The 23,834-nt window shown below is 44.2% G+C and overlaps 1 protein-coding gene across 2 annotated transcripts in view; it reads left to right on the forward strand.

Annotated features, from left to right (window-relative positions):
• Positions 1-922: 922 nt before the first annotated feature.
• Positions 923-23,834, forward strand: part of LOC115086951 (GDNF-inducible zinc finger protein 1-like) — a 34,627-nt gene continuing 11,715 nt past the window's right edge. Inside the window, exons 1-5 of one of the 2 annotated variants that reach the window (XM_029593470.1) lie at positions 923-973; positions 4,230-4,317; positions 8,227-9,537; positions 10,933-11,889; positions 17,575-17,669. In XM_029593470.1, coding sequence (XP_029449330.1) covers positions 8,228-9,537; positions 10,933-11,889; positions 17,575-17,669 — 2,362 coding nt within the window. In that variant the 5' untranslated portion in view covers positions 923-973; positions 4,230-4,317; position 8,227. Of the gene's footprint in view, positions 974-1,162; positions 4,318-8,226; positions 9,538-10,932; positions 11,890-17,574; positions 17,670-23,834 lie in introns of those variants that run through there. The other variant, XM_029593469.1, reaches the window with a different exon arrangement.

Here is a 23,834-nt window from a genome sequence, read left to right on the forward strand (position 1 = left end):
ACCTAATTAAGTCAATCAACAGGCAAATCTTTGCCTTGGAAACAATCTATGGACCTGATGAGTGTTAAAATTGTGCCCTGAAATTCAGTGTAGTTTCTTAACGCACTTGCTAAAAATGTTTTTAACTACAAATGCAGTAATCTAATGGCATGCTAATGCATTGGGTGTTAAAATATGCACACAAACCAGACAACTTGTGTAAAGAAAAAGCTTTAGTACACATAAAATGTTATTTACCCATATTTTTCGCTCCATAAGACACACCTAGGATTCAGAGGGGGAAAATTAAAAAAAAAAAAAATTTGTGCTAAACCGGCTCTGTCCCCAGGCGACTGTGCATCTTATGGAGCAAATTTGGGGAGTGCATAACATTTTTTTCTCCCCATTTGGTTTTCGGGTCTGGGGAGGGCCATTTCGGTCCACTCCCCAGATCAGAAAACTTTTGTCTTTCTATTTCTGTGGGAACCCCCCCCCCCCAAAAAAAAGAACATCCCAACCATTTAAATTAATTAACAACCCCCACCCTCCTGACCCCCCCTCCAAGACCTGCCAAATTAATTAAATACAACCCCCACCCTCCTGACCCCCCAAGACCTACCAAATTATTAAATACAACCCCCCCCCCTCCTGACCCCCCCCCCCAAGACCTACCAAATTATTAAATACAACCCCCCACCCTCCTGACCCCTCCCCAAGATCTACCAAATTAATTTACTACAAACCCCCCAGACCTGCCAAAAGTCCCTGGTGGTCCAGCGGGGTTCCAGGAGCGGTCTGGGAGCGATCTCCTGTACTTGGGCCGTCGGCTGCCAGCAATCAAAATGGCGCCGACGGTCCTTTGCCCTTACTATAGTGACATAGTGAGGGCAAAGGGCCGTCGGCGCCATTTTGATTGCTGGCAGCCGACGGCCCAAGTCCCGGAGATCGCTCGCGGACGGCTCCTGGAACCCCGCTGGACCACCAGGGACTTTTGGCAGGTCTTGGGGGGGCAGGAGGGTGGGGGGTTGTAGTAAATTAATTTGGAAGGTCAGGAGGGGGCGGGGGGTTTGTTAGATTTTTTATTTTTTTTTTATATTCGCTCCATAAGACGCACAGACATTTCCCCCCCACTTTTGGGGGGGAAAAAGTGCGTCTTATGGAGCGAAAAATACGGTAAAAAATGCAACTTGATCTTAAGTGGCAAAGCTTTTTTTCTTTCTCTCTTTGCAATGTATCTTTTAGCTGACCTGGTTTAATATTATTTTGTTGTATTGTAATTTTTTTCTGCAGTGCATATTTACCGGGTTTGTTTGATTTTGTTCTGGCATTTATCATCTCATAAGAGACTGTGATGTATCTCACGTTCAGTCAAATAGTTGATAAGGATAGTTTCGTGATCAGTTGATGGTTCACCTGTCAAACCAGCAGGCACATGATTATTTGTGTGCCCTGGCCAGACTAGTTCTTATTATCATATCCCGCATTTTTTTTCTTCTCCTAGCTTCCATCTCTCACCTTCCCTTCCCCCTCTGGCTCTCCACCACTCTCAGCCTCCATCTCCCCCTTTCTATCTTTCACCTTCTCTCAGCTTTCATTTTCCCTTTTGTCTCTTTTCCTTCCAGCCCTCTTCCATGATCTTTATATCTTTTTGACAGATACACACACGTGATCCGTCCATCTCCAAAAACATAACCCTAGACTCATATACCCCATTCCCCTCACTCCTGTCTTCCTAGTGCACATACAACCCCCGGACTCTTCAGGGGGAAGGCATGAGCCAGCTTCTGGAGCTCCTTCACCACCAGGGGAGAGCTTAGGTGCATTAAAATAGCAGTTTCTCCTATGCATCCCAAAATTTAAAATTTTACTGCAGTTTTAAGTACAGTCCTAACTAGCTTAAACCCTACTTCTTTCATTCCTTTACATGACTGGTTTCATACTTTTCAAGTGAAGCTTGCGCACACTGGTATTATTTCATTATGCATAATTGTCCCTTCTCATCTGAACACTAAATATATTCGCAAAGCAGATCTTTGCGCTATGTTCGCTTTACTTTTCACATTTTCGTTCTGTTCTTTAGTTCTTTGCCTGTAGCTCCTGGAGTGCTGACTATCCTGAGATTTTGTTTTTTGACCCGAGGCCATATCAGGATCTCTTACAGTGAGATCTTTGGGGTGCTGTACTTATTTGCAGATCCATCGCTATGCATTGTTCAAACAAAATTATTTCAGCTTCTGAATTGATTATCCCTAGAACTAAAGACCAAACATCTCATCCTTTAAAAAAAACAAAAAATAGGCAGGGTGTCTTCCCAGATTGTGCTTGTTGTATGCTTTGTATCATGTTACTTTCTGTCTATTAGATCATGCAGTTGCTTATCGTTGCTTTCAGTTAGGTTAGGAAAAATAAGGGGCAATCATCAAAAGTTTTATGTGGTAAATGTGTGGTTTTAATATTGCCTCCTTTGTGCAGATAAAGGTAAGTGTGTGTACTTTTACCAGAGGGGAAAACTGGATAGAGTTAGATTTGGAGAGGGAAGGTAAGTGCAATGATTTCATTTCCAGATCACTCTCCATAGTTTCCAGTATGTACTTTGCACCTGCTCCCATGCAGGCACAAAATACACAAGTACAAACAAGAACCCGTTGTGTGTGTGCCACCCAAATTTTCAAAAGTTCCCTTCCAGGCCCGCAGGGACTTTATCTTGCAACTCTGCGGACTACACAATATGGCTCCCTTCCTTTTCTTCCTGCTAGACCAGTTTGAACTAGAGAGATATCCATGTTCCACAACTGCCAGAAACAAAGGACACACCTCTTATTTTTTCCCTTGTGACCTCATTGCTGGCTATAAGGGAGGTGTGGTCATAGCAGTTTCCAGTAGTCTCTGCCTCCAACAATTGCAATTGGAAGCCCTAATAGGCCCTCCCTTCAAACCGATTAGACAGGCATCCTTGAAGGATCTTTCCCTGAAGATGTTCTTTCTTGTTGCTATCTGTTCCGCGAGATGAAGCTCGGAACTGTAGACCCTTTCATGCAGGGACCCACTCTTTGGCTAGTCCCTTCCTTTTTGCCCAAGGTAATTTCTCCCTTTCACTTAAATTGGGCCATTTCCCTCCCTGCCTTTAGAAATAGCAAGGGCCAAAAGGGTGACTGGAGACTATACCTCCTAGATGTAAGGCACGTCCTGTTAAGATACCTAAAAGTCACTAATCACTTCTGGAAAACGAATAGATTGTTCATCCTGTTCGGACTTCCCCAGAACGGGGAGGCAGTCTACAGGGCTATGCTAGCCAGATAGATCAAGGAAGCAATCTCTTTTTTGCTTAACTATTCAATGCTCAGGGCACATTTCACAAAGCCCCAAGCATCATTGTGGGCAGTAGCCTCTTCAGTACCCCCAGATATGGTCATCTCTGCATTCTTTTACAAGATTTTACAGACTTGATGTGAAAGCCAAGGCTGACTCAGCCTTTGGGTTGGGGGGTCTTTAGGGCAGCCCTGTCTTCCTCAAACCCAATTTAGGTATAGCTTAGGTATTTCCCTCTAGTCTGTATTGGTCTAGCAGAAAGAAAAAAGAATGTAAAATTTACTCTTACTTATTAATTTCCTTTTCTTGAGTCCTGCTAGGCCAGTCCAATTCCCACCAGGGAACACAGGGACTGATAGGAAGAGAATGGCCTTCAAGATAGGCCCTAGCTTTTTCCTTTCTTTCTTTATTCCCCCTCCACACAACCCCCCCCCCCCCCCCATCTTGGGGCAGGGGTCAGGGCCTCAAGCTCTCTCTCAGGTGTGAAAACCTTTGTTTTTCTGTTCTCAGATACACATACAGAGGGGAATTGGAGAAGATCCCTTTTCTTATTTTTCAATTCAAATTATTTTCCTTAAATTTGGGTTTTGTGATTGTCAGTAGTTTTTGTCAGAGCAATAAGTCAATTGCCTAGGACCACACTTCCCTTGTAGCCAGCGATGAGGTCACAAGGGAAGAATGGAAGTGTGTCCTTTGTCTTCGGCAGCTATGGATCATGGATATCCCTCTAGTCAACACTGGTCTAGCAGGACTCGAGGAAAGGAAATTAACAGGTAAGGTTACATTTTCCATTTTTGTCTATGGCAAAAGAGCATGATGAATCAGGCCCTTAGTGTTACATTCCTGGTTTATGATTCTTGCATTTTCTTGCACTGTTTAAAATTTGATGTCTTATGTTGCTATTTTTCTTATTATTTATTTTTTTTTTTTAATATGTGAAGGAATGCTGTAGACAGAGGAGGAATGGAGTGAAGTTACACTGCTTAAAATCAATACATCCAGAGCATTATCCTGGTGAGAGAATAGCAGGTAAAAATGTCTTATATATACCAGTACTGTATATTGCTGTAGGGATGGACCTGTTCATAAAGGGCATGATTTTCAAAGAGACTTATGCACATAAAACTCTGCTTAATGCGCGTCAGGGGCTCTTTGAAAATTAATTAGGGGCTCGTGCTTGCAGAAGTAGGCGTGAAACCCCATTATGTAATCTGCCTTGAAGTGAAGTGACCGACCAGCCATGAAAGATGGAATAGGGTAAAAAGTGGAGTTCCTCAGGGATCTTTACTTGGACCGGTGCTTTGCAATATATTTATAAATGATCTGGAAAGGAATACGATGAGTGAGGTTATCAAATTTGCAAATGATACAAAATTATTCCTAGTAGTTAAATCACAAGCGGATTATGATACATTACAGGAGGACCTTGCAAGACTGGAAGATTGGACATCCAAATGGCAGATTAAATTTAATGTGGACAAGTGCAAGGTGATGCATATAGGGAAAAATAACCCATGCTATAGTTACACGATGTTAGATTCCATATTAGGAGCTACCACCCAAGAAAAAGATCTAGGCATCATAGTGGATAATACTTAAAATCGTCGGCTCAGTGTGCTGCAGCAGTCAAAAAAGCAAATAGAATGTTAGGAATTATTAGGAAGGGAATGGTTAATAAAACGGAAAATGTCATAATGCCTCTATATCGCTCCATGGTGAGACCGTACCTTGAATACTGTGTACAATTCTGGTCGCTGCATCTCAAAAAAGATATAGTTGCGATGGAGAAGGTACAGAGAAGGGCAACCAAAATGATAAAGGGGATGGAACAGCTTCCCTATGAGGAAAGGCTGAATAGATTAGGGCTGTTCAGCTTGGAGAAGAGACGGCTGAGGGGGATATGATAGAGGTCTTTAAGATCATGAGAGGTCTTGAATAAGTAGATGTGAATCGGTTATTTACACTTTCGAATAATAGAAGGACTAGGGGGCATTCCATGAAGTTAGCAAGTAGCACATTTAAGACTAATCAGAGAAAATTCTTTTTCAATCAACGCACAATTAAGCTCTGGAATTTGTTGCCAGAGGTCATGGTAGTGCAGTTAGTGTAGCTGGGTTTAAAAAAGGTTTGGATAAGTTCTTGGAGGAGAAGTCCATTACCTGCTATTAATCAAGTTTATTTAGGGAAAAGCCTCTGCTATTACTGGCATCAGTAGCATGGGATCTGCTTAGTGTTTGGGTACTTGCCAGGTTCTTGTGACCTGGTTTAGCCTCTGTTGGAAACAGGATGCTGGGCTTGATGGACCCTTGGTCTGACCCAGCATGGCAATTTCTTATGTTCTTATATTAAATTAAATTTTGCGCACCAGCAAATGTTCCAGGATGGGTGTGGAGCTGGGGCAGGAAAGCATTTATGTACATGCTTTCAGTTTTCAAAAGTATGGAGCATAAATGTGCAAGCAGAAAGTTATACCTGCTTGGCAGCGGGCATACATTTCTGCGCTCCTGGGTACGTGTGTAACTGGACAACCCACGGATTCTCAAAGCTTGTGCTTTGGGCTGTTATAAAACTACTCTCAAAGAGGGCACTTTTCAAATAGCCCTTTTTACTGTTTTCAGTAGCCATTTCCATGGGCAAAAGGCTTTTGAAAATTGCCCGTCCTGATGCGGGTTCAAGCGCCTGCATTGTTCCACAACCTGTGTGCTTTTACCTGCATTTTTGAGAAGCCGTCCCTGGGGGCGACGCTGGGCAGGGGGCAGCAACAACATGCGCAGTTTTGCATTCTCAAAATCATGAGGGCAATAAGGAAATCCCCTTTCTGGGGGTTAAAACCACATTTCCCCCTGGAAACTGGGGCTTTCTTTGCCTGGACTGTCTGTGGGGAAGGGCAGGAGTGTCAGTCGACACCACACGGACGTCTGCCCGCGATTCTGGAGGTGTTTTGTTTTGGGGTGGGGGGGGGGGGGGGTTGGAGATTGGAACAACGTGTGTAACTTTGCACGATCAAATCCAACAGAAACCTTTCCCGCACAGAAAGCAGATCGTTTTTCTGGGGGGGAGGGGGGGAATCGGAGCAAGTGCCTATGCCGGCTTTTGCTTTGATTATTGGTGCAGATCTTAAGGGTGAAAGTAGCAAGAGGGTTTGCACCAGCGCGGGCGGCTTTGATTATCCCCCCCCCCCCCCCGTCTCATGCTCGTAGTTTTGGCCAGGAATAGTAGAGCTGCAGAAAACGGACGTAGGAGCAGGCGCTTCTTCCTTGGGTCCTTTTCCAAGTGTGCGTGCATTTTCCCTTCGCGGACTGGTGCAAGCCCTGTGGGTAAAACCTACCTGTAGACTCCTTCCCTGCCTGGCCTGCTTTGGAAAATTGCATCCAAAATGTGCTTCCTGTATACCAAACTGTGTGCAGATTTAGCCTCCCCCTCTTCCAACGTGAGTAACTAATGCAAGAATAATTTTGTTAAAGAGAAGTTCCTTGTAAAAAAAATAAATAAAAAATTCCTGTTGTTTTCTCCTTCAGTGTTACAGTTTTACTGATTCTCTTTTGCCAGCTGCTCCAGATTTGTTCTTTGCCACACACAATTGCAGCGAGCTGCCTTCCTCCTGCGGTCCTGCAGGGCTGCCCGCCTCTCCCTGCCAGCCCTGCCCGCCGCTGGCCTCCCCCCCCCCCATAAACCAAGCCATGTTTCTGCCTGGAACAGGAAAGAGAGGGGCTGTGCCGCTGGCGGTAGTGGGGTCCGAGCAGGAGGAACGCTGAGAGGGAGGACAAGAAGAGCCAGAGGAGAGGAGAGGGAGGCGACGAGAAGGAATGAGAAATCGGGAGGGCAAGAAAAGGCTTGAAAGGAAGGGAGAGATGAGATCCTGGGAGGGGCGGGAGGGAGGAGAAACCTGAGGGGGGAAGAAGGAAAGGAAAGCCCGGGAGGGAGAAATGCAAGGATGGAGTGTGGAGCAGAATCAGATGAGAGGGAAGGAAGGAACCTTTTTTTGAGGGGGGCAGGGGGAGAGAGATTCTAGTGAGAAGGTAGGGGTCAGAGGAGAGAGAGAGAGCTTTAATCTCAATGTGTATTTTTTGTAGACGGTATGAGCAAACAGCAGCAGAATCACCGCCTGTGCTTCGATGAAGTCACTTTGGCAGATGATATTTTATTTATTTATTTATTTTTAGATTTTATATACCGGTGTTCCTATATGAAATAAAGATCACATCGGTTTACATTGAAACAGAACATGAAAATTGCCAAAAGGCATTACATAGAACAAGGTTATGAAACTTGGAACAGTGTACATAAGTTCAAAATTTAACAATAACGTTGTAACATTGATGACCAAAAGATAAAGGAGAAAAAAAAAAAAAAAGACTTAAACAATTAAGTTGACAGGTCTTATTGAGCATAAAAATTATAACGTATAAGTGAGAAAGTCTCAAGTGTCCTGCAGCAAGAGATTAGATATCTGGTATGATATGATATCTGGTATTCTCTCTACAGTAAATTTTGACTTCCCTTGTTGGATAAATTGAGTTGTACATTCTACAGAGGGGAGAGATGTGGGGTGATGGCTTCATTTTTGGGAGTTTTAGAGAGGTTTGGGGCCCTTCTGTGCTTTGGGAGAAATGATGCTAGTAGTGGTGTGAGAAATTTGGTCTCTAATGCATTTTATGGGATTTTTACTGTATTGTGTTGTACTGTTTTGTATTGTATGATTACTTTATTTTGTTTTTAATTTTTGCATTTTCATTTTATCTGCTGCTTCACTGTTTTGATATGGTTTAACCTGTAAATAACAATCTATACATTTCAAATTAAATGAAATAAATACAGAAAGATCATGGGTTGAGTATCACTGATTGTATAATTTAACCTGACTTCACTGCATGTGATAAACTGTTGATTTAACAGCTTTTTATTTATTTATTTTTTTTAAATCAATTCTTGGGACAGAATGGAACAAACGAAAATTCTCCTGACCTCGAAAGCTGCAGCTTCAAATCTTCTGAGTGCTCTGCATTCTTTGTATCTGTTTGGTCATCTTTGTGATGCGACCGTCCAGACTGAGCATCTGGGAGTTCAGGAAGAGTTTTTGGTTCACAGAGCTGTGCTGGCTGCATCGAGCAACTATTTCAAGGATATTTTCCTTGGCCACGAGACAGTGGCCACTAAGAACTGTACAGTCACTCTGTCAGGCATTTACAGTGAGGAATTCACTTCCTTTTTGGAATTTGTCTACACTGCAAGAGTAGAGATTGAACCAGAGAGAATGTGTAGAATGAAGGAGGTAGCAGAGAGATTGGAGTGTAAGGATTTGTTGGCCATCTGTGAAGAAGTGAAGACAAGTGGCAAAGCTGAGAACGCGGACGCACAGGTTCAAGCGAAAGGTCTGGGGGATGAGAACGGAGAGTCCCCTGTGGTTCGGCAGATTGAAGGTAATGAATTCTGTGAATCTTCACAAATCAGGACGATGCCCCTGGAAAGAAAACTTAGCGACAGCCTGGACAGCACAAACTTACCGGCTGGCAGTGGAACCGTAGAGGATCAAGCGAGCATCCCCGATAAAGCAAGAGAAGCTTACCAGAACTCAAAGGGCAGGACGGCACAGGTAGAAAGACCTCACAAAAGAGAGGTGGAAGAGGTCCGTAGCAGGTCCCCTGCCGACAGAAAGAAAAACGCAGGGAGCAAGGGGGCGCTAAACCAGTCTCGCGCAGAGGAAACACGCCCAGCCAGCACAAATGCAGAGCCCGAGCAGCGCTGCGGAGGAAGGAATCCCGTCGCACAGCTCCCTCGCAAAAAGGAACACAGAAATTCACTGCGTGGCGCCTCAGAAAATCTGCCGGAAATGTACGTCTGTGAAAAGTGCAGCCAGTCCTTCCGTTCCGTTAGGCGCTACCAGTTGCATGTGGGCAAGGAACACGGTGGCAGGCTGGTTATCCAGTGCAGCTGCAGCGTGTGCCACCAGCTTTTTTCCAATCACCGAAACCTGAGGCAGCACACCTTGACCGTCCACCGGCATGAGCGCCCCTTCCCCTGCCAGCTTTGCGAGAAGAGCTTCAAGCGCCAGAAGGACATGAATGAGCACGTCCGGAGAGTGCACGAGAGGAAAAGGACCCCTCAGGCCTGCCCCTTCTGTGGCAAGGTCATCAGCTCCAAGTGTGGCTTGACCGTTCATATCCGAACTCACACGGGAGAAAAGCCGTACAAGTGCAAGCACTGCCCAGCCAACTTTGCTCAGAGGTCGACCTACAACACTCACATAAGGTGCAGTATTTGGTGGGCATGGGGTCTGCTGACACACAACTGTTTCTTTCACACACTGATGAAATGTAATGACCGAAACACACTGAAGCTTTCTGTTGTCTCTTTAAATCATTTTATATTCAAATGACGGCATGGCAAGATTTACCCGCTATTCTTACACTGGATTTTTCATGCTGAGGCCCAGATTAGCTGCTGCTCCTTTATTCTGAGCAGGCAGATTCTGAAATTCTGGAGAATGGTTTTCTATAACCTAGGAAAAGCCCATTTTCAGCAGACTGGAATTCCTCTTCCAGCCGGTAGTCCTGCTTCCCTCCCGTACCCTAACAGTGTGTACTTGTCTTCTTAGCCAGGAATTCTAAAATGTCTCCATGCCTTACTTGCCAGGGAAGAAGTGCAGTTGCCATGCATTATACTTCTGTTCCTCTTGTTTTCGCTGCATTTCTCTTTCTCCTCCCTCCCTTCCTTTCCCCTCCCCCCCCCATCCCCTCAAATACCGTTTTCTCCTTCCTTCTTCCTGCAGCCCCTGCGGTTCTCTCACCCTCCTTCCCCCACCCCTGCAGCTGCGCACTGGGGCCACCTCCTCTTCCTCCTGGTTTTCGACTGAAGACGCTGCGGTTGCCTCCTCTGGGCCCCAGCTGGGGCCAAAGATACCGCCTTTTCTGTTCAGCTTTTCCCACCAGCCCTGAAAATCCACTCATCCCAGCTTTGAGGATTTTTTTTAAAGCTTGTCTAGTACCCTAGTGCTGAAAGGAGATATATGAACCCAAATGCATGTACAGAGAATGGAGCACAGCTGTTGGTTGGAATAGTTTGTTAACATTTTGCTTTTATATTTTATTGTACATAATGCTCCATGTATAAGGAGAGGAGTCAAACAGCACTTCAGGCTTCTGTTTGAGCAAACTGAGCCCAAAATATAGACCCTGCGAGTACAAGATCATCCAGAGAATAGTGTGGTTCAGTATCAGATTCTGTGCAGTTTATTCCAGTGTTGTGTCTTGTGGTCTGTGGTGAATATAAATTGCAAGTTTACGGTCCAGAATTGCATACCGGCTGGTCAAATGATGGATGAAAAATGACAATATACATCAACAAAAGTTCATATATTCTGAGTATTTTATGTGCAGGGCCGGTGCTTCTTTTAGGCAAACTAGGTGATCGCCTAGAGTGCCAAGACTATAGGAGGCAGCAAAATTCTGCCAGTGTGAGATCCAGAGCCAGGATCACCACTGTGCTACAACCACTGTCACCAGCAGTTAATTGGGGAGGGGGGGGGATGGGGGCTGGTGGTAGTGGGAGTGCATGCGCAAAGATTTGTCTAGGATGCCAAATATGCTTGCACCCGCCCTGTTTTTGTAGACTTGTATTTTCATTTTTTTTTTTTTTTTTTAATAGAAAAATACACGAGTCTGGGCAAGACCAGAAATCTCCACTAGTGTACTGGAAGGTGGTGCCACCTGTGGACCATCAAGACAGCACTGACCATGATGCATGTGTTAAAAGTGACCAAGAGAGAAAAGAGCAGAAAAGAAACGGAGGATTTTCACTAGTGGTCGATATCCAAGAGGCCACAGATGACGATGGAGACCCAGGAAGCTCATCTGATGTGGAAGCTCACTGGAGTACTCTAAGGGAATCCAGAAATGATCAAAGGGAGACTAGTAAGGACAGCAGAACAGAAGAGGGAAACCAAGAGGAAGAAGAGTGCAAGGAGAAGACCAAGGAGGAAATGAGAGCACGGGATAATAAAGAAGGAGGCTATGGTACTGGCTGTTCAGAAGCTGAAGTCGATAACGGGAAAGGCAACGAGTCTGTTTGCTCTGATGATGATGATTTCTACTGTACTGATAAAGATGCTGAAGACATCAAATCTGATGAGAACTTTAAAGTGAAGAAGGTCGGCAAAATAGGCCTAATTAAGAAGTCGGCCTATGTCATTGAATGCGAAAGGTGTGACGAGCAGTTTGTCTCACGGAAAAACTACGTAGACCACTGCAAAGAGACTCACCAGTGTTTACCCGGCAAAGTCTATCGATGTGACATCTGCAGCAAATCGTTTGCTAGTTACAACAGCTGGAAAGAGCACAGAGCCTGCGTTCACACCGAAGACAGGCAGTTTGCCTGCACCCTCTGCAACACCGCCTTCAAACGGAAAAGAGATGTGAGGACGCATTACATCCGCAAGCATGAAGGACGAGTGAAGCGGCCGCTCTGTTCTGTCTGCGGCAAGATACTGAGTTCAAGGACAGCGCTGGTGTTTCATATGCGCACGCATACAGGGGAGAAACCTTACGAATGCAGCATCTGCCGCTCAAGGTTTGCTCAGCCTTCTCAGCTGAAGATTCATACCAGGTCAGCTTCTCCAGGAGTCTTTTCTTGTAAACTGCGTATTCCGTGCATGTAACTTTAAACTTTTATTTATTTATTTTTGCATGGTCCCTGACTATTACTTTTCTTTCTTTGGGACTACTGCTGATACAGAGGATGAATTTTCAGTGACCTGTATTAAGATTTTAGTTGGTATAGGCACCAGAAGCTCAACAAAATGTACGGCATATGTTGTCGATGAAAGGATTGCTCCTGCTTATTATGAATTGCTGCAGATAATGCAAAAAGCACAAGGCAAATATGCAGACAGGATGAGATGTTTATTTTTAACATTTATTTTTATCCTGCTTATGTGAGCCATCTCGAAAGCCTGTACAATACTATTTTAAATTTTCTCTTACTCATTGCCTACCATGAATGATACTGTCAGACTCCCTTGCCCATAACAGTACTCATGGGTAGGGGCTAGGTCACTGTGGAGGGTGTTTGGTGCTAACTGGAAGTTGGAGCTGCAGATTATAGTTGAGAACTGGTGAAGGGTCATGGGAAGGCTGAGAGCGAAGCTTGAGCTGAATCAGGGTCCAGAAGCTGGTGAGGCTGGAGCGGAGGCAGGGTCTAGGAGCTGAAACCAGGAACATGGCAAGGTTCAAAGCTTAGCTGAGAAAAGAGGGAGGTTTGCTTCAGCAGAGGGCTTGGACAATCTTCTGGGGGCCGGGAACAAGTTCCTGGTTCCCAACAATCACTTCTAACTAGGCTTCAGCCAATCTGATTCGTTGAGGGAGTGACCCACAGGCTCCATTTTTTGACCTCTGGCCTTAATTTGCTTCTAACTTGTCAGTTCTGTTGCTAGGGCTCTGGACCTTCTTTAAAGTTATCCCCGGTTCAAACCCAGCTAATGTTGTCCCCTGACAAATATGTTTGTATGGTGGTTCTTACTGATCATTTTTCTCCATTGCTTTCTATACAATAGGGTGTGTTATGCTTTTGATTATATTTAAATAAGGTAGTGTGGTAACTGAAGTATGGGCAAATGCTTTTAGCTTCTCACCTTTGATATGAGCTGGCATCATGGTGGGCATATGCTCAGAGCACGTCCTCTGTCCAACTCCAGATGTTGGTGATGTCAGGAGAGAAATATTTTCCTTTCAGGAAAGAAATAATGAGTGTTATGCACCTTGTAATGAAGCTGGTAGAGGATAATTTTCAAAGGTACTGTAGATAGGTATTTACATGGGTAGGATGCCCCGGCTGAAGATTGTCCCCCTTGGAGATGCTAAAAGTATTCATGTGGATTTACAATGTACCTACTTTTAGCTGGGTTAAAAAGAGGCGTACCTGGGGATTTGGTTAGGTCAAGGGAGGAAAACAGCATGTATATTTATTTATTTATTTATGCAATTTTTATATACTGTGAGTCAGAACACATGATTCTATCTTTACGGTTTACAATATAATTAAAATACTAGTAGGAAACAGAAAATACAATAAAATAGATAAAATAAGAATAAATAATTAATATTACTTATGATAAGCTAAAAATCTAAAAGCTTTGTTAGAATTAAAATAGTTAAGAAATAAATAGATAAACTAGAAACAACATGTGGATTTCAGCTTTCAGTAGTCCTTTAAATCTCAATACCATAGGCTTGTTGGAAACACCATGTTTCCAACAAGCCTATGGTATGGATATTTGATTCTCAGGTGTACTTGTGCTGTTTTATCCCTGATTGGCCTCCTGCCTGCAGACAAAGCAGATGCAAAATACATGTGTTCTTTGTGTGCACATGCAGCTGATTTTCATAGGGAAATTGCCTGGATAATCTCCTTATTATTGCCTATCACAAGGCATAAGCAATGAGCATAACTTTCAGTCAAATGTGCGGTGGCATATACACACACATATGTGACCATGAATAGATCTACTCTAGTATTTTATAACCCACAAATATGGTATAAGCGTGTTTTATAAAATGTGTGTATCTCTGCCCTGCAACACATGCAGGCTTACACGCAAATATATACCATGCAATGAAACCATGAATGTCAGTGCATTGAGCGTGCACACTTCGACATATTTTTAAAATATCATATGTGAAAATAAAGTGGAACTTATGTAAATACGCATGTCAAGAAAATTACCAGTTATACCAATTAGCCCACCAGTTCACCCAGTCCTTCTCCGGGTCATTGAGACCCTCTTGGTTCTTCAGCCTAAACTCCCAGCAGTTCACCCAGAGCTCTGACCCAGTTAATACCACACAATAAAGTGTTTAATATCACTTATGCCAGATAATTAGCAGGTGCAAAATTACACGAGCAAGCTGGCAAATCTACATGTGTAAGTGTCTTTTAAAATATCAACTTACATGCTTAAATGTTGGTCCGTCTCGGAATTCTCCTAGACCGCCCCTTTTTATACACTCCATACATGTGCCCATAAAAGTGAAAAAAAAGAACTACGTGTATTTTGCACTTTTATAAAATATGGAATTCATGAGTAAAGGCTACTTACATGTGTGTATATATATATATATATATATATATGCTATTTTTATACATGTCAATAATCCTACTATTGGGGCTAATATTTCCTCACCATGTATGCTTGTACTCAATATTCAAAACAAATGAGGAATACCAAATTTCTCACTCAGTTTTCAAAAACATTGCAATGTTGGGAAGTTGAAAAGTTTTTAATAGCCAAAAAACAGATACACTGAATGGGTGTTAATGAGCACATCGGGTTTTGAGTCACGAGAGGAGGTGACGGAAGTAATTGGAGTTTTCACGGAGCATTTTTAAAAGATAAGTGATTTAGTAAATTAATGAGTAGTTTTAAAATAATAATAAATACAAATTGTGGTCTAATGGGAATTGGTAAATGAGGTCAACAACTAAGTGCTGTTCTTACCATGAATATTGTTGCAGCCCTGTAAGGGCAAGAGCCTAAAGGATTGAGCACAAAACATTCTGATACTAATTCCCTGAGTTATGAAAAAATGTTTGAAAATTGAGTGAGAAATTTGGTATTCCTCATTTGTTTTGAATATTGAGTACAAGAATTTTTATACATGTAACATTTTGAAAATTCACCCCAAAGTGTTAAAATCATCTTATGGTATCTGAAGACTGGAGGGCTGCCAATGTAATGCCAATGTTTAAAAAGAGATCCAGTGGTGATCCAGGAAACCACAGACCAGCGAGTCTGACGTCTGTGTCGGGTAAAATGGTAGACACTATCATAAAAAACAAAATTACTGAATATATAGATAGGCATAGTTTAATGGGGCAAAGCCAACATGGATTTAGCCAAGGGGTGTCTTGCCTCACCAATCTGCTACATTTTTTTCAGGGTGTGGATAAAGAAGAGCCACTTGATATAATGTATTTGGATTTCCAGAAAGCATTTGACAAAGTCCCTCATGAGAGAAAATTAAAAAGTCATAGAATGGGGACATTATCTTGTTATTGACTGGGAACTGGTTAAAAGTTTGAAAACAGATAGTAGGGATACATTATACATTTTCTCAGTGGAGAAGGGTGAATAGTGGCGTGCCCCAGGGATCTGTCCTGGGTCCACTGCTTTTTAACATCTTTATAAATGACTTGGAAATGGGAACATCAATTGAGGTGATCAGATTTGCTGGACACAAAATTATTCAGAGTTATTAAATCACAAGAGGATTGTGAAAAATTGAAAGAGGACCTTGAGAAACTGGGCATCCACATGGCAAATGAAATTTAATGTGGACAATAACAAAGTGATGCACTTAGGGAAGAGTAACCCGAGTTATAGCTACACAAGGCAGGAAACGGATCAAGGTCTCATTGTTAATACGTTAAAAACTTCTACTCAGTGTGCAGCAGCAGCCAAGAAAGCAAATAGAATGCTAGGGATTATTAGGAAAGGAAAGGAGAATAAAACAGAGAATATCATAATGCCTCGTATGGAACAGTCCATTAAGGTGGATTTGCAGAAATCCACTGCTTAAACTCTGGAATTTGTTGCCAGGGAATGTGGTTAGTGCAGTTAGTGTAGTTGGGTTTCAAAAAGAATTGGATAAGTTCTTGGAAGAGAAGGCCATTACCTGCTATTAATTAAGTTGACTTAGAAAATAGCCACTGCTATTACTAGCAACAGTAGCATGGAATAGACTTAGGGGTACATTTTATAAAAAAGCGCGAGCGCATACCTTTGATCGCGTACCAGGCGCAAACAAAAGTACGTTTGTGCACCTTGCGCTCGCCGAGCCCTGCGCGCGCTGCCCGTTCCCTCCGCCTCTCCCCACATTCCCCCCCCAGCCCTATCTACACCCTCCCTACCTTTATTCCCAAAGTTACGCCTGCTCGAGGCACGCCCCCGACATGCCCCCCCATGAAAGCCCCAGGACTTATGCGCGTCCCGGGGCTTGCGCGTGCCACCGAGCCTATGCAAAATAGGCTCGGCGCGCGCAGGGGTGGGGTTTACTTTTTGTATTGCGCAGGAATAATTTATAGGCTCATCAACATGCATTTGCTTGTTGTGGGCGCTATTAGTTTCGGGAGGGGGGGGGTTGGCCGGGCGTTTTTGACGCGCTATTACCCCTTACTCTATAAGGGGTAATAGCTGTGCTAATCTCTTACGGGCCGATTCATTATGGTGCGCTCGGCTGAGCGCACATTTAGCCCCGGTTTGTCTGCAAGTTTTAGATGCGCTATTACCCCTTACTGTATAAGGGGCTGAGCGCTTGGCTGAGCGCACTGTATTGCATCGGCCCCCACGATATATCAGTGCAGTCCAGCCCAGTTTTTCTAGCTGTCTGCTCTTAGGGATAATTTTATGCAGTGGTTCCTAAACCTGTTCAGGAACCCCCTAGAAAGCTGAGTTTTCAGGATTTCATCTGCCGTGGATGTGCCCGAGATGTATTGTATTTATGTGCATTGCCTCACTTGTATCTCAGGCATGTTCATGGTGAATATCCTGAAAACATGACTAGCTGGTAGGCTGCCTGAGGGCAAGTTTTTCGGACCCACTGATCTTACACATTGATTTTGCTATTGTAAACATAAGTGAATACTGTAGCTGATTTTAAGATTAAATACTTTTTTTTTTCAATTGACTTAGGGGTAGATTTTAACACCTGCGTGCAGGTGACATGTGCGCATGCTACCCGGCACGCACACATTTACATCCGATTTTATAACTTGCAGGCGTGTGCAAGTTATGAAATCGGGGGTCGGCGCGCGCAAGGGGGTGCACACTAGTGCACCTTGCGCGCGCTGATGCCCGTGGGCTTCCCTCGTTCCCTCCCAGGCCGCTCCAAAATTGGAACTTTCCTTCCCCCTAACCTAACCTTCCCACCCCTTCCCCTTACATTTCCCCCCCCCCTAGCCCTACTCTAACCCCCCCCCCAAATTCTTATCAAACCTTTTGTGCCTGCCTGGAGACAGGCGCAGGTTGTACTCACGGGCACCCTACCAGCATGCGATCCTCCGACACAACGGCAAATGGCTGCTGTGTCAGAGGCCTCTGGCCCCACCCCTGGACCGCCCCTTTTTGCAAGTACCGGGACTTTACGCGCGTCGCCGGGCCTTTATAAAATAGGCCTGGCGCACATAAGGCAGTCTACGCGTGTAAATCCACTGGATGTACGCGCGTAGAGCTTTTAAAATCCGGCCTTTGATGTTACCTCTCATCTAACCAATGTGTTTGTCTTCTATTAACTGCAGGTCCCATACTGGAGAAAAGCCCTATGTGTGTGAGGAATGTGGGGCTTCTTTTGCTGATAAAGGCAAGCTAAATGGCCACAGGAGGACTCACACTGGTTGGTATTAAAAAAAAAACAAAACAAAACACCATGGTTTCTGTGCTCTGTTTAACCAACTAAAGACTAATATGCATAGCTTGAAAACAGAGACTTGTTTGCAGCCCTGGAGGACCAGAGTTGGGAGCTCCTGCTTTAGATTGTCTTCACTTGTGACTCAGGTGAACCTGGAAGATGCAAGTCTTCACTCTTGTGTTTGTGTGTGTGTGTGTGTGTGTGTGTGTACTGTGCCTCAATTTACCCAACTTTAATTCCTTAATAATAAAAACACACTTTTATTCCATCTGTATGTGAGATGCTGTCATGCAGTCCAAGCCCCAAGAATATGTCCCAGAGGTGGGGCAGACCTGTTTCTGCAGTGTTAAGATGTGAGGAGATAGAGCAGTGTTTAAACTAGATCATGGGGGAACACCAACAGTCGCTCAGGAGTGCACGGTTCAGTGAGGTATGTTCAAAGGATGCTGCTACAACATGACAATGGGGCCTATTTTCAAAAGGCCCGGCGATTCGCGTAAAGCCCCGGGACGTGTGTACGTCCCAGGGCTTGCAAAAAGGGGCGGGGAGGGGGCAGGGCAGTCCAGGGGGCGGGGCGGGGCAGGAGAGGCTCCCGGCACAGCGGCCATTTGCCAGTCTGCCAGGGATCGTGCGCCGGCAGTCAGCCGGCGCGCACAACTTACTTCAACCCAGGGCTGAAGTAAGTTTTGAAATAAAAGAAAATTCAGCAAAAAGGTAGGGGGAGAAAGGGCGAGGGAGGGAAGGGAAGGTGGGATGGGGGGGTAGGGAACGGGGAAAGGCTGCACGGCTCGACGCACCCCCTTGCGTGCGCCGACCCCTGATTTTATAACATGCACGCGCATGTTATAAAATTGCGTATCCATGTGCGTGCGCCGAGTAGTGCGCGCACATGGACGCCCTCGTGCAAGTTTTAAAATCTACCCCAGTAAGAGTATCCTGATGCAGAGGAAGCACAGCTGGGTATTAAATATGAAATTATTCCAAATGACCTGAATCAACTGCTAATGATACACAGGAATAGGAATAAAAAGAATCTATTTCAGACTCTGTATATAAATGCCAGATTTCTGAAAATTAAGTTCAGAAAATTAGAGAATGACTTGGGGAACTAAATATGTATACTGGAAAATTAGAGAGTTTATAACGTGAGACTTAGAGAGATAAATCTGTATCCTCTAGAGAGAGAGAGAGACAGTGTACTGTGACCGAGACATTTAGAGGGAATTTTCAAAGCCGTTTTTGCATGTAAATGACTTCTAAAACTGACCCCAGCTCGGTGGATGGTACATTACACGAGTAACTCTGCTTTCTGTTGTATTTTTACGCACACTTCAGAAAGGCGTTCTTGGGAGGAGGGGGCGTGGAGTCGGCACTTAATACACATATTTTTTATTTTAAAGTCCAAAGAGGAGGTCTAACTCTGTGCAAGTGAATGTGTGTGCATACCTGGCCATTTTACCTGATTATTTTCAAAGGAAACTTATTGCTGTGTGGGCTTTTTATAATTACCTTCTCTAATATTAATCAGGCACATGAAGCAAACCTTTTTTTTTTTTAAGTGGAAAAAAAGCTTTAGAACAAGAGGTCATGGTATGGTCCCCAGGGAATCATCTCGGGGGGCAACATCCACAAATATTTCTTTGCGGAAAGAGTGATCTTCACTGCAAAGGGTGTTGGGGACATACCCATACCAGATGGGTAGGGGGAATTGAGTGGAAGAGTAGCCTAGAGATTAGAGCAGCAGGCTGCAAACCAGGGTTCAAATCCCATTGCTGCTCCTTGTGACCTTGGGCAAGGTCACTTTACCCTCCATTGCCTCAGGTAGAAAAGTAAGGTTGTGAGCCCTCTGGGGACTGGGAAGTACCTTCATTACCACAAGTGGCTGAAAGGCAGAATATAAATCTATAGAAGAAATAAATTGAAGCTGATCACTGTGGGGTAGATATTCAAAAGATAGCCAGCTATCTAAATTAGCTGAACAGACGTAAAACAAGCAAGCAGGTGTCTGATTGGGCGCGCAAGCACACACTTGCTGGAATTTTAAATCGGGCACGCAGTTGCACGCCTGTGATTTAAAATGCGCTTACCATGTGCACCTGTGCCCCTAATCTTAAGTGGTTACTCAAGCGAGTATCTTTACTGCGGATCTTTGGCTTAATTATCAGTTTTTAAATATGTTTTTTTTCTTTTTTGCTTATTTATTTATTGTATATAATTGTGGGGATTTTTTTGCTTTGTACAGTATGGAGTGACTTTTCAAAAGCATGTACGCACATAAAATTCTGTTTTACACATGGATATAGGCATCTTGAAAATTACCCTGGGGACTGTTTCCCAAAAGTACGCACAGAAGCAGTTTCACCTGTACTTTTATGTGTACTCGTTCCAAGATGGAGTTAGGGCAGGGAAACCATTTACATGCCTACTATCTAAAATCGAAAGCATGTGCGTAAATGTATATACAAGTGAATATTTACACTTGCTCCCATGCAAGCATAAATGTGCACATATAGGCTGCACAAGGGTTCACATGCGCCTGCTAATTGCCAAAACAAGCTTATATACATAAGTCCGCTTTGCAAATTATGGCTGAAGTCCTACATATGGACTTCAGCACTAAGCGCTATGTTATAAAATTGGGCTCCCTGTATGTATTGCTATGTATTTGCTTTGTAAACTGTTGCAACTTCTCTTAGAACAGCAATCAACCAAGAATTCTTTGAAGGTGCAAATAAACATATGGCTAAGGGTAAGCCGGTCGTTATAGTGTATCTGAGGAGTTAGAGCAGCAGCCAGGGTTCAAATGCCACTAGTGCTCATTGTGACCTTGGGCAAATGACTTTACCCTGCATTGCCTCAGGTACAAATTTAAAGGTGAATTTTTGAAAAGCTGAGTGTGTAAAAATCAGCATATACACATTTAAATAGCTTGTACTCATGGTATATGCTGTTTTATAAACCTCATACACACGTAAGTAATGGGTCGCAAGTAAATTTGCGCATGATTTAAAAAAAAAAAAAAAAAAAAAGCAAGCCAGTGGCATTCCGGGTGCGAGGCCAGCAGCAACACGTATAAGTTGCTGTGTTATATGAATTAACAAACGTTTATTTGGCAGTTTGCTTGCTCTATATCTTGAGTAAGTGAAATACTGACTGAGTAGGGGGCCTGAGTGAAGAGCCAGGAGGGTCTCAATGATCTGCAGATGATCTGGGTGAATTGGTAGACTAATTGGTAAAACTGGTAATTTTATTGCCGTGCATGTTTGAAAATCTTCTAGCTTACATAAATCCCGACTTACGGGGGCAAATGCATGCAAATTACGTAGGTAAAATCTCCATGCGTATGTTTTTAAAGATAGACATAAAACTTTGCTGGTATAGAAGTTTTGCGCCACTTATCCAGATAAATCGGAATTTATCCAGATAAGTAGCTCTGTTTGAGACTCATCCATCTACCTGACTTTGCTGCTACTTAGCCGGAAATTATCTGAATAAGTGCAATACCTATTCGCATGATTTTTTCTTCTTTTTACATGCGTGCACATGTTGTAGGGTACATTTACCATATTTTGTAACCCGCACATATCATATAAATGCGGGTTATAAAATATAGAACTACATTTTTGCGCACCAATATACACCGCCCCTTTTATACGTGCGTATGTGCGCATGCAAAAGTGAAAGTATGTACATATATTTTCATTTTGAAAATTCATCCCTATGATTATTATTATCCTTCTGGGGTAGGGAAATACCTACAGTACGTAACTGTAATCCACTTTGAAGGGCCTGCAAGGTGGAATATAAATCAGATAAAAAAATAAAAATAAAACATCTGGATTTTCAGAGGGCATTTCATAAAGTCCCTCTGGAGAGACCTTTGCAGGAAAAGAAAAAGTGCTGGGATACAAGGCAATGTAACTCGTTAAAGGATAGGAAAAGGGAGTGGGTCTTGTGCTCTCAGGGATCTGTACTGGGATGAGGGTTGTTTCACTTATTCATTAATGATCCGGAAAAGGGACCAGTAAGTGAGGCAATGAGATTTGCAAATGACACAAAAATGTTCAAAATACTTGAAACATGAGCAAAGTGTAAGGAATTTCAGAAGGACCTTGCTAGACTCTGGTCTGGGCATCTAAACGGTAGATGAAATTGAATGCAGACAAGTACAGAGTAATGTACATAAGGCAAAACAATCGCAGCTACGGGCAAAACAATGAAACATTTTTACCTGGGTCAGTGCATGTACCCACATAACAAAACAGTTTAAGGATGATTTTAAAAGAAACGAGCGAGCGTCCACGTGGGCGCGGTTCCTGGCACGCACGCATGTTATAAAATCGGCTGCCCGCGCACAAGGAGGGGGGAGTCATTTTTTTAAAATGCACGCAGCAGCAAGCTGGGCCTTTCCCCAGTTCCCTGCCAGTCCGCTCCAATAAAGGAGTGAACTGGGAGGGTACTTCCTACACCCCCTACCTACCCTGCCTGCCTTTTTCCCCTCTCTTCCCTGCCATTTAAATCCCCTCTACTAAGTTGTTTGTTTTTTTTCCCCCCTATACTTACCTGCTCTCCGGAGCAGTAGTAAGTAGCTCGTGCCGGCCGGCTGCCTGCGCGCGCTTCACCAGAACAGTGGCTAATGGCGCTGTCCCAGTTGGCCCCCGCCCTCGGTCTGCCAGTTTTTTAAAAACTGACTGTAAGCATTTGAAAATGCACGCGGCCCGTCCACGCGCGTATCTCCCCGCCGGGCTTTTAAAATTTTCACCCTTTAGATTTTTGTCCCCCTGACTGCGGGTGAAAGAGCAAGCGTTGTTGTACAGCGTGTGCACTTCTATCTGCAGGATAAGGTGGGCGAGGCCGAGGCGAGGAAAGGGAAGGTATCAGAGGACGCCCGGAAAGAGGCGGGAACGCCCATGAACGGAAGCCCCGACCTTGGACGTCCGGGCGGGCACTCAAGGCAGCGGCCATGGACGTTGGAAGGCAGCGTTCCCGTCTCTTTCCGGGCGTCTATGCTCGGAGGCCCCAACCTTCACAGACGCCCGGACGCCCTTGCACGTCCTTAAGCGCCCGAACGTGGAAGGTAGGGGGTGGCCTCCGATCAAGGACGTCCAGCTACTCAGGGCAGCGGCCCCGGTCTCCATGCGGGGTCTGTAGAAAAGAACCATCCACTTACCTGCTGGAATGACATTTGAAATGACATTTGAAATGACAGGTATGACGCCAGCGCACCCTGGATATTGTATAGGCGCTGTATACCGCTCTATACAGTAAAATGGATTGCGAACGCCTACCGCTTCATAGGCGCGCTTTTGACGCTTCTTTGCCGCCGCTTGGATTTGCGTCTAATTTGAATACTGAATTGAGCGGCTTGCGAACCAAAATGTGCGCGCGCCAAATGCGCGGGCGCCCGGCACTGCTGCACTTTTTTTTACGCGTCGGTACCGTATCGGCCTGAAGGTTTGGAAGAGTTTATGGAGGGCAGCCCCCTCTCTCCATTACTAGCCAGGTATAGCTGGGGATCATCATCTCTTCTGGAAGAGAGCAAACGAATCTCCCCATTAGGACAGGCCAGGTACTTCCAGGTGACCTGGATTAGCCACCGTTGGAGACAGGACGTTGCTCTTAATGGCCCACTGGCCTGAATTTCTTATGTTCTTAGGAGGTGGGCTGTGTAATGGAAAGTATTGCACAAATCAAAATTATGGGTGCTGCTATTATAATTTGCTCCTCACTACCGATTAATTGTTGAATGTCATGGCAATCAAACTATAAAAATCTGCCAGCGCTAGGAATGTTCAAAGTGTTGAAATGTTTAAAACGTTTTTTAAAATAACTTGTATTTTTCTTACTACAGTTCCAGCGCACAGCTGGAAGTTGTGCAGGGCAGGATTTAGTTCAAGCCCTTTGCTGGAGAGCTAACAGCTATGCTTGATCCCTGAATGCGTTGCGAGAAGAGCTGTCGCGCTCTGCTAGTCTGGATTCAGAGCAACCCAAGCTGTGTTGATCCGTTTTTATGATATAAATGGCTTTAAAACTTGGCCTCTCTGTGGTCTGTATTCAAAGCATTTGTCTGGATAAGTTTGGGACTTTGTCAGACAAACAACAGATTATGAAAATCCCATCGATTCACTTGGTGGAGTTCCAGGGCGCAGT

This window comes from Rhinatrema bivittatum, chromosome 3, assembly GCF_901001135.1.
Source record: "Rhinatrema bivittatum chromosome 3, aRhiBiv1.1, whole genome shotgun sequence".
Taxonomy (NCBI): Eukaryota; Metazoa; Chordata; class Amphibia; order Gymnophiona; family Rhinatrematidae; genus Rhinatrema; species Rhinatrema bivittatum.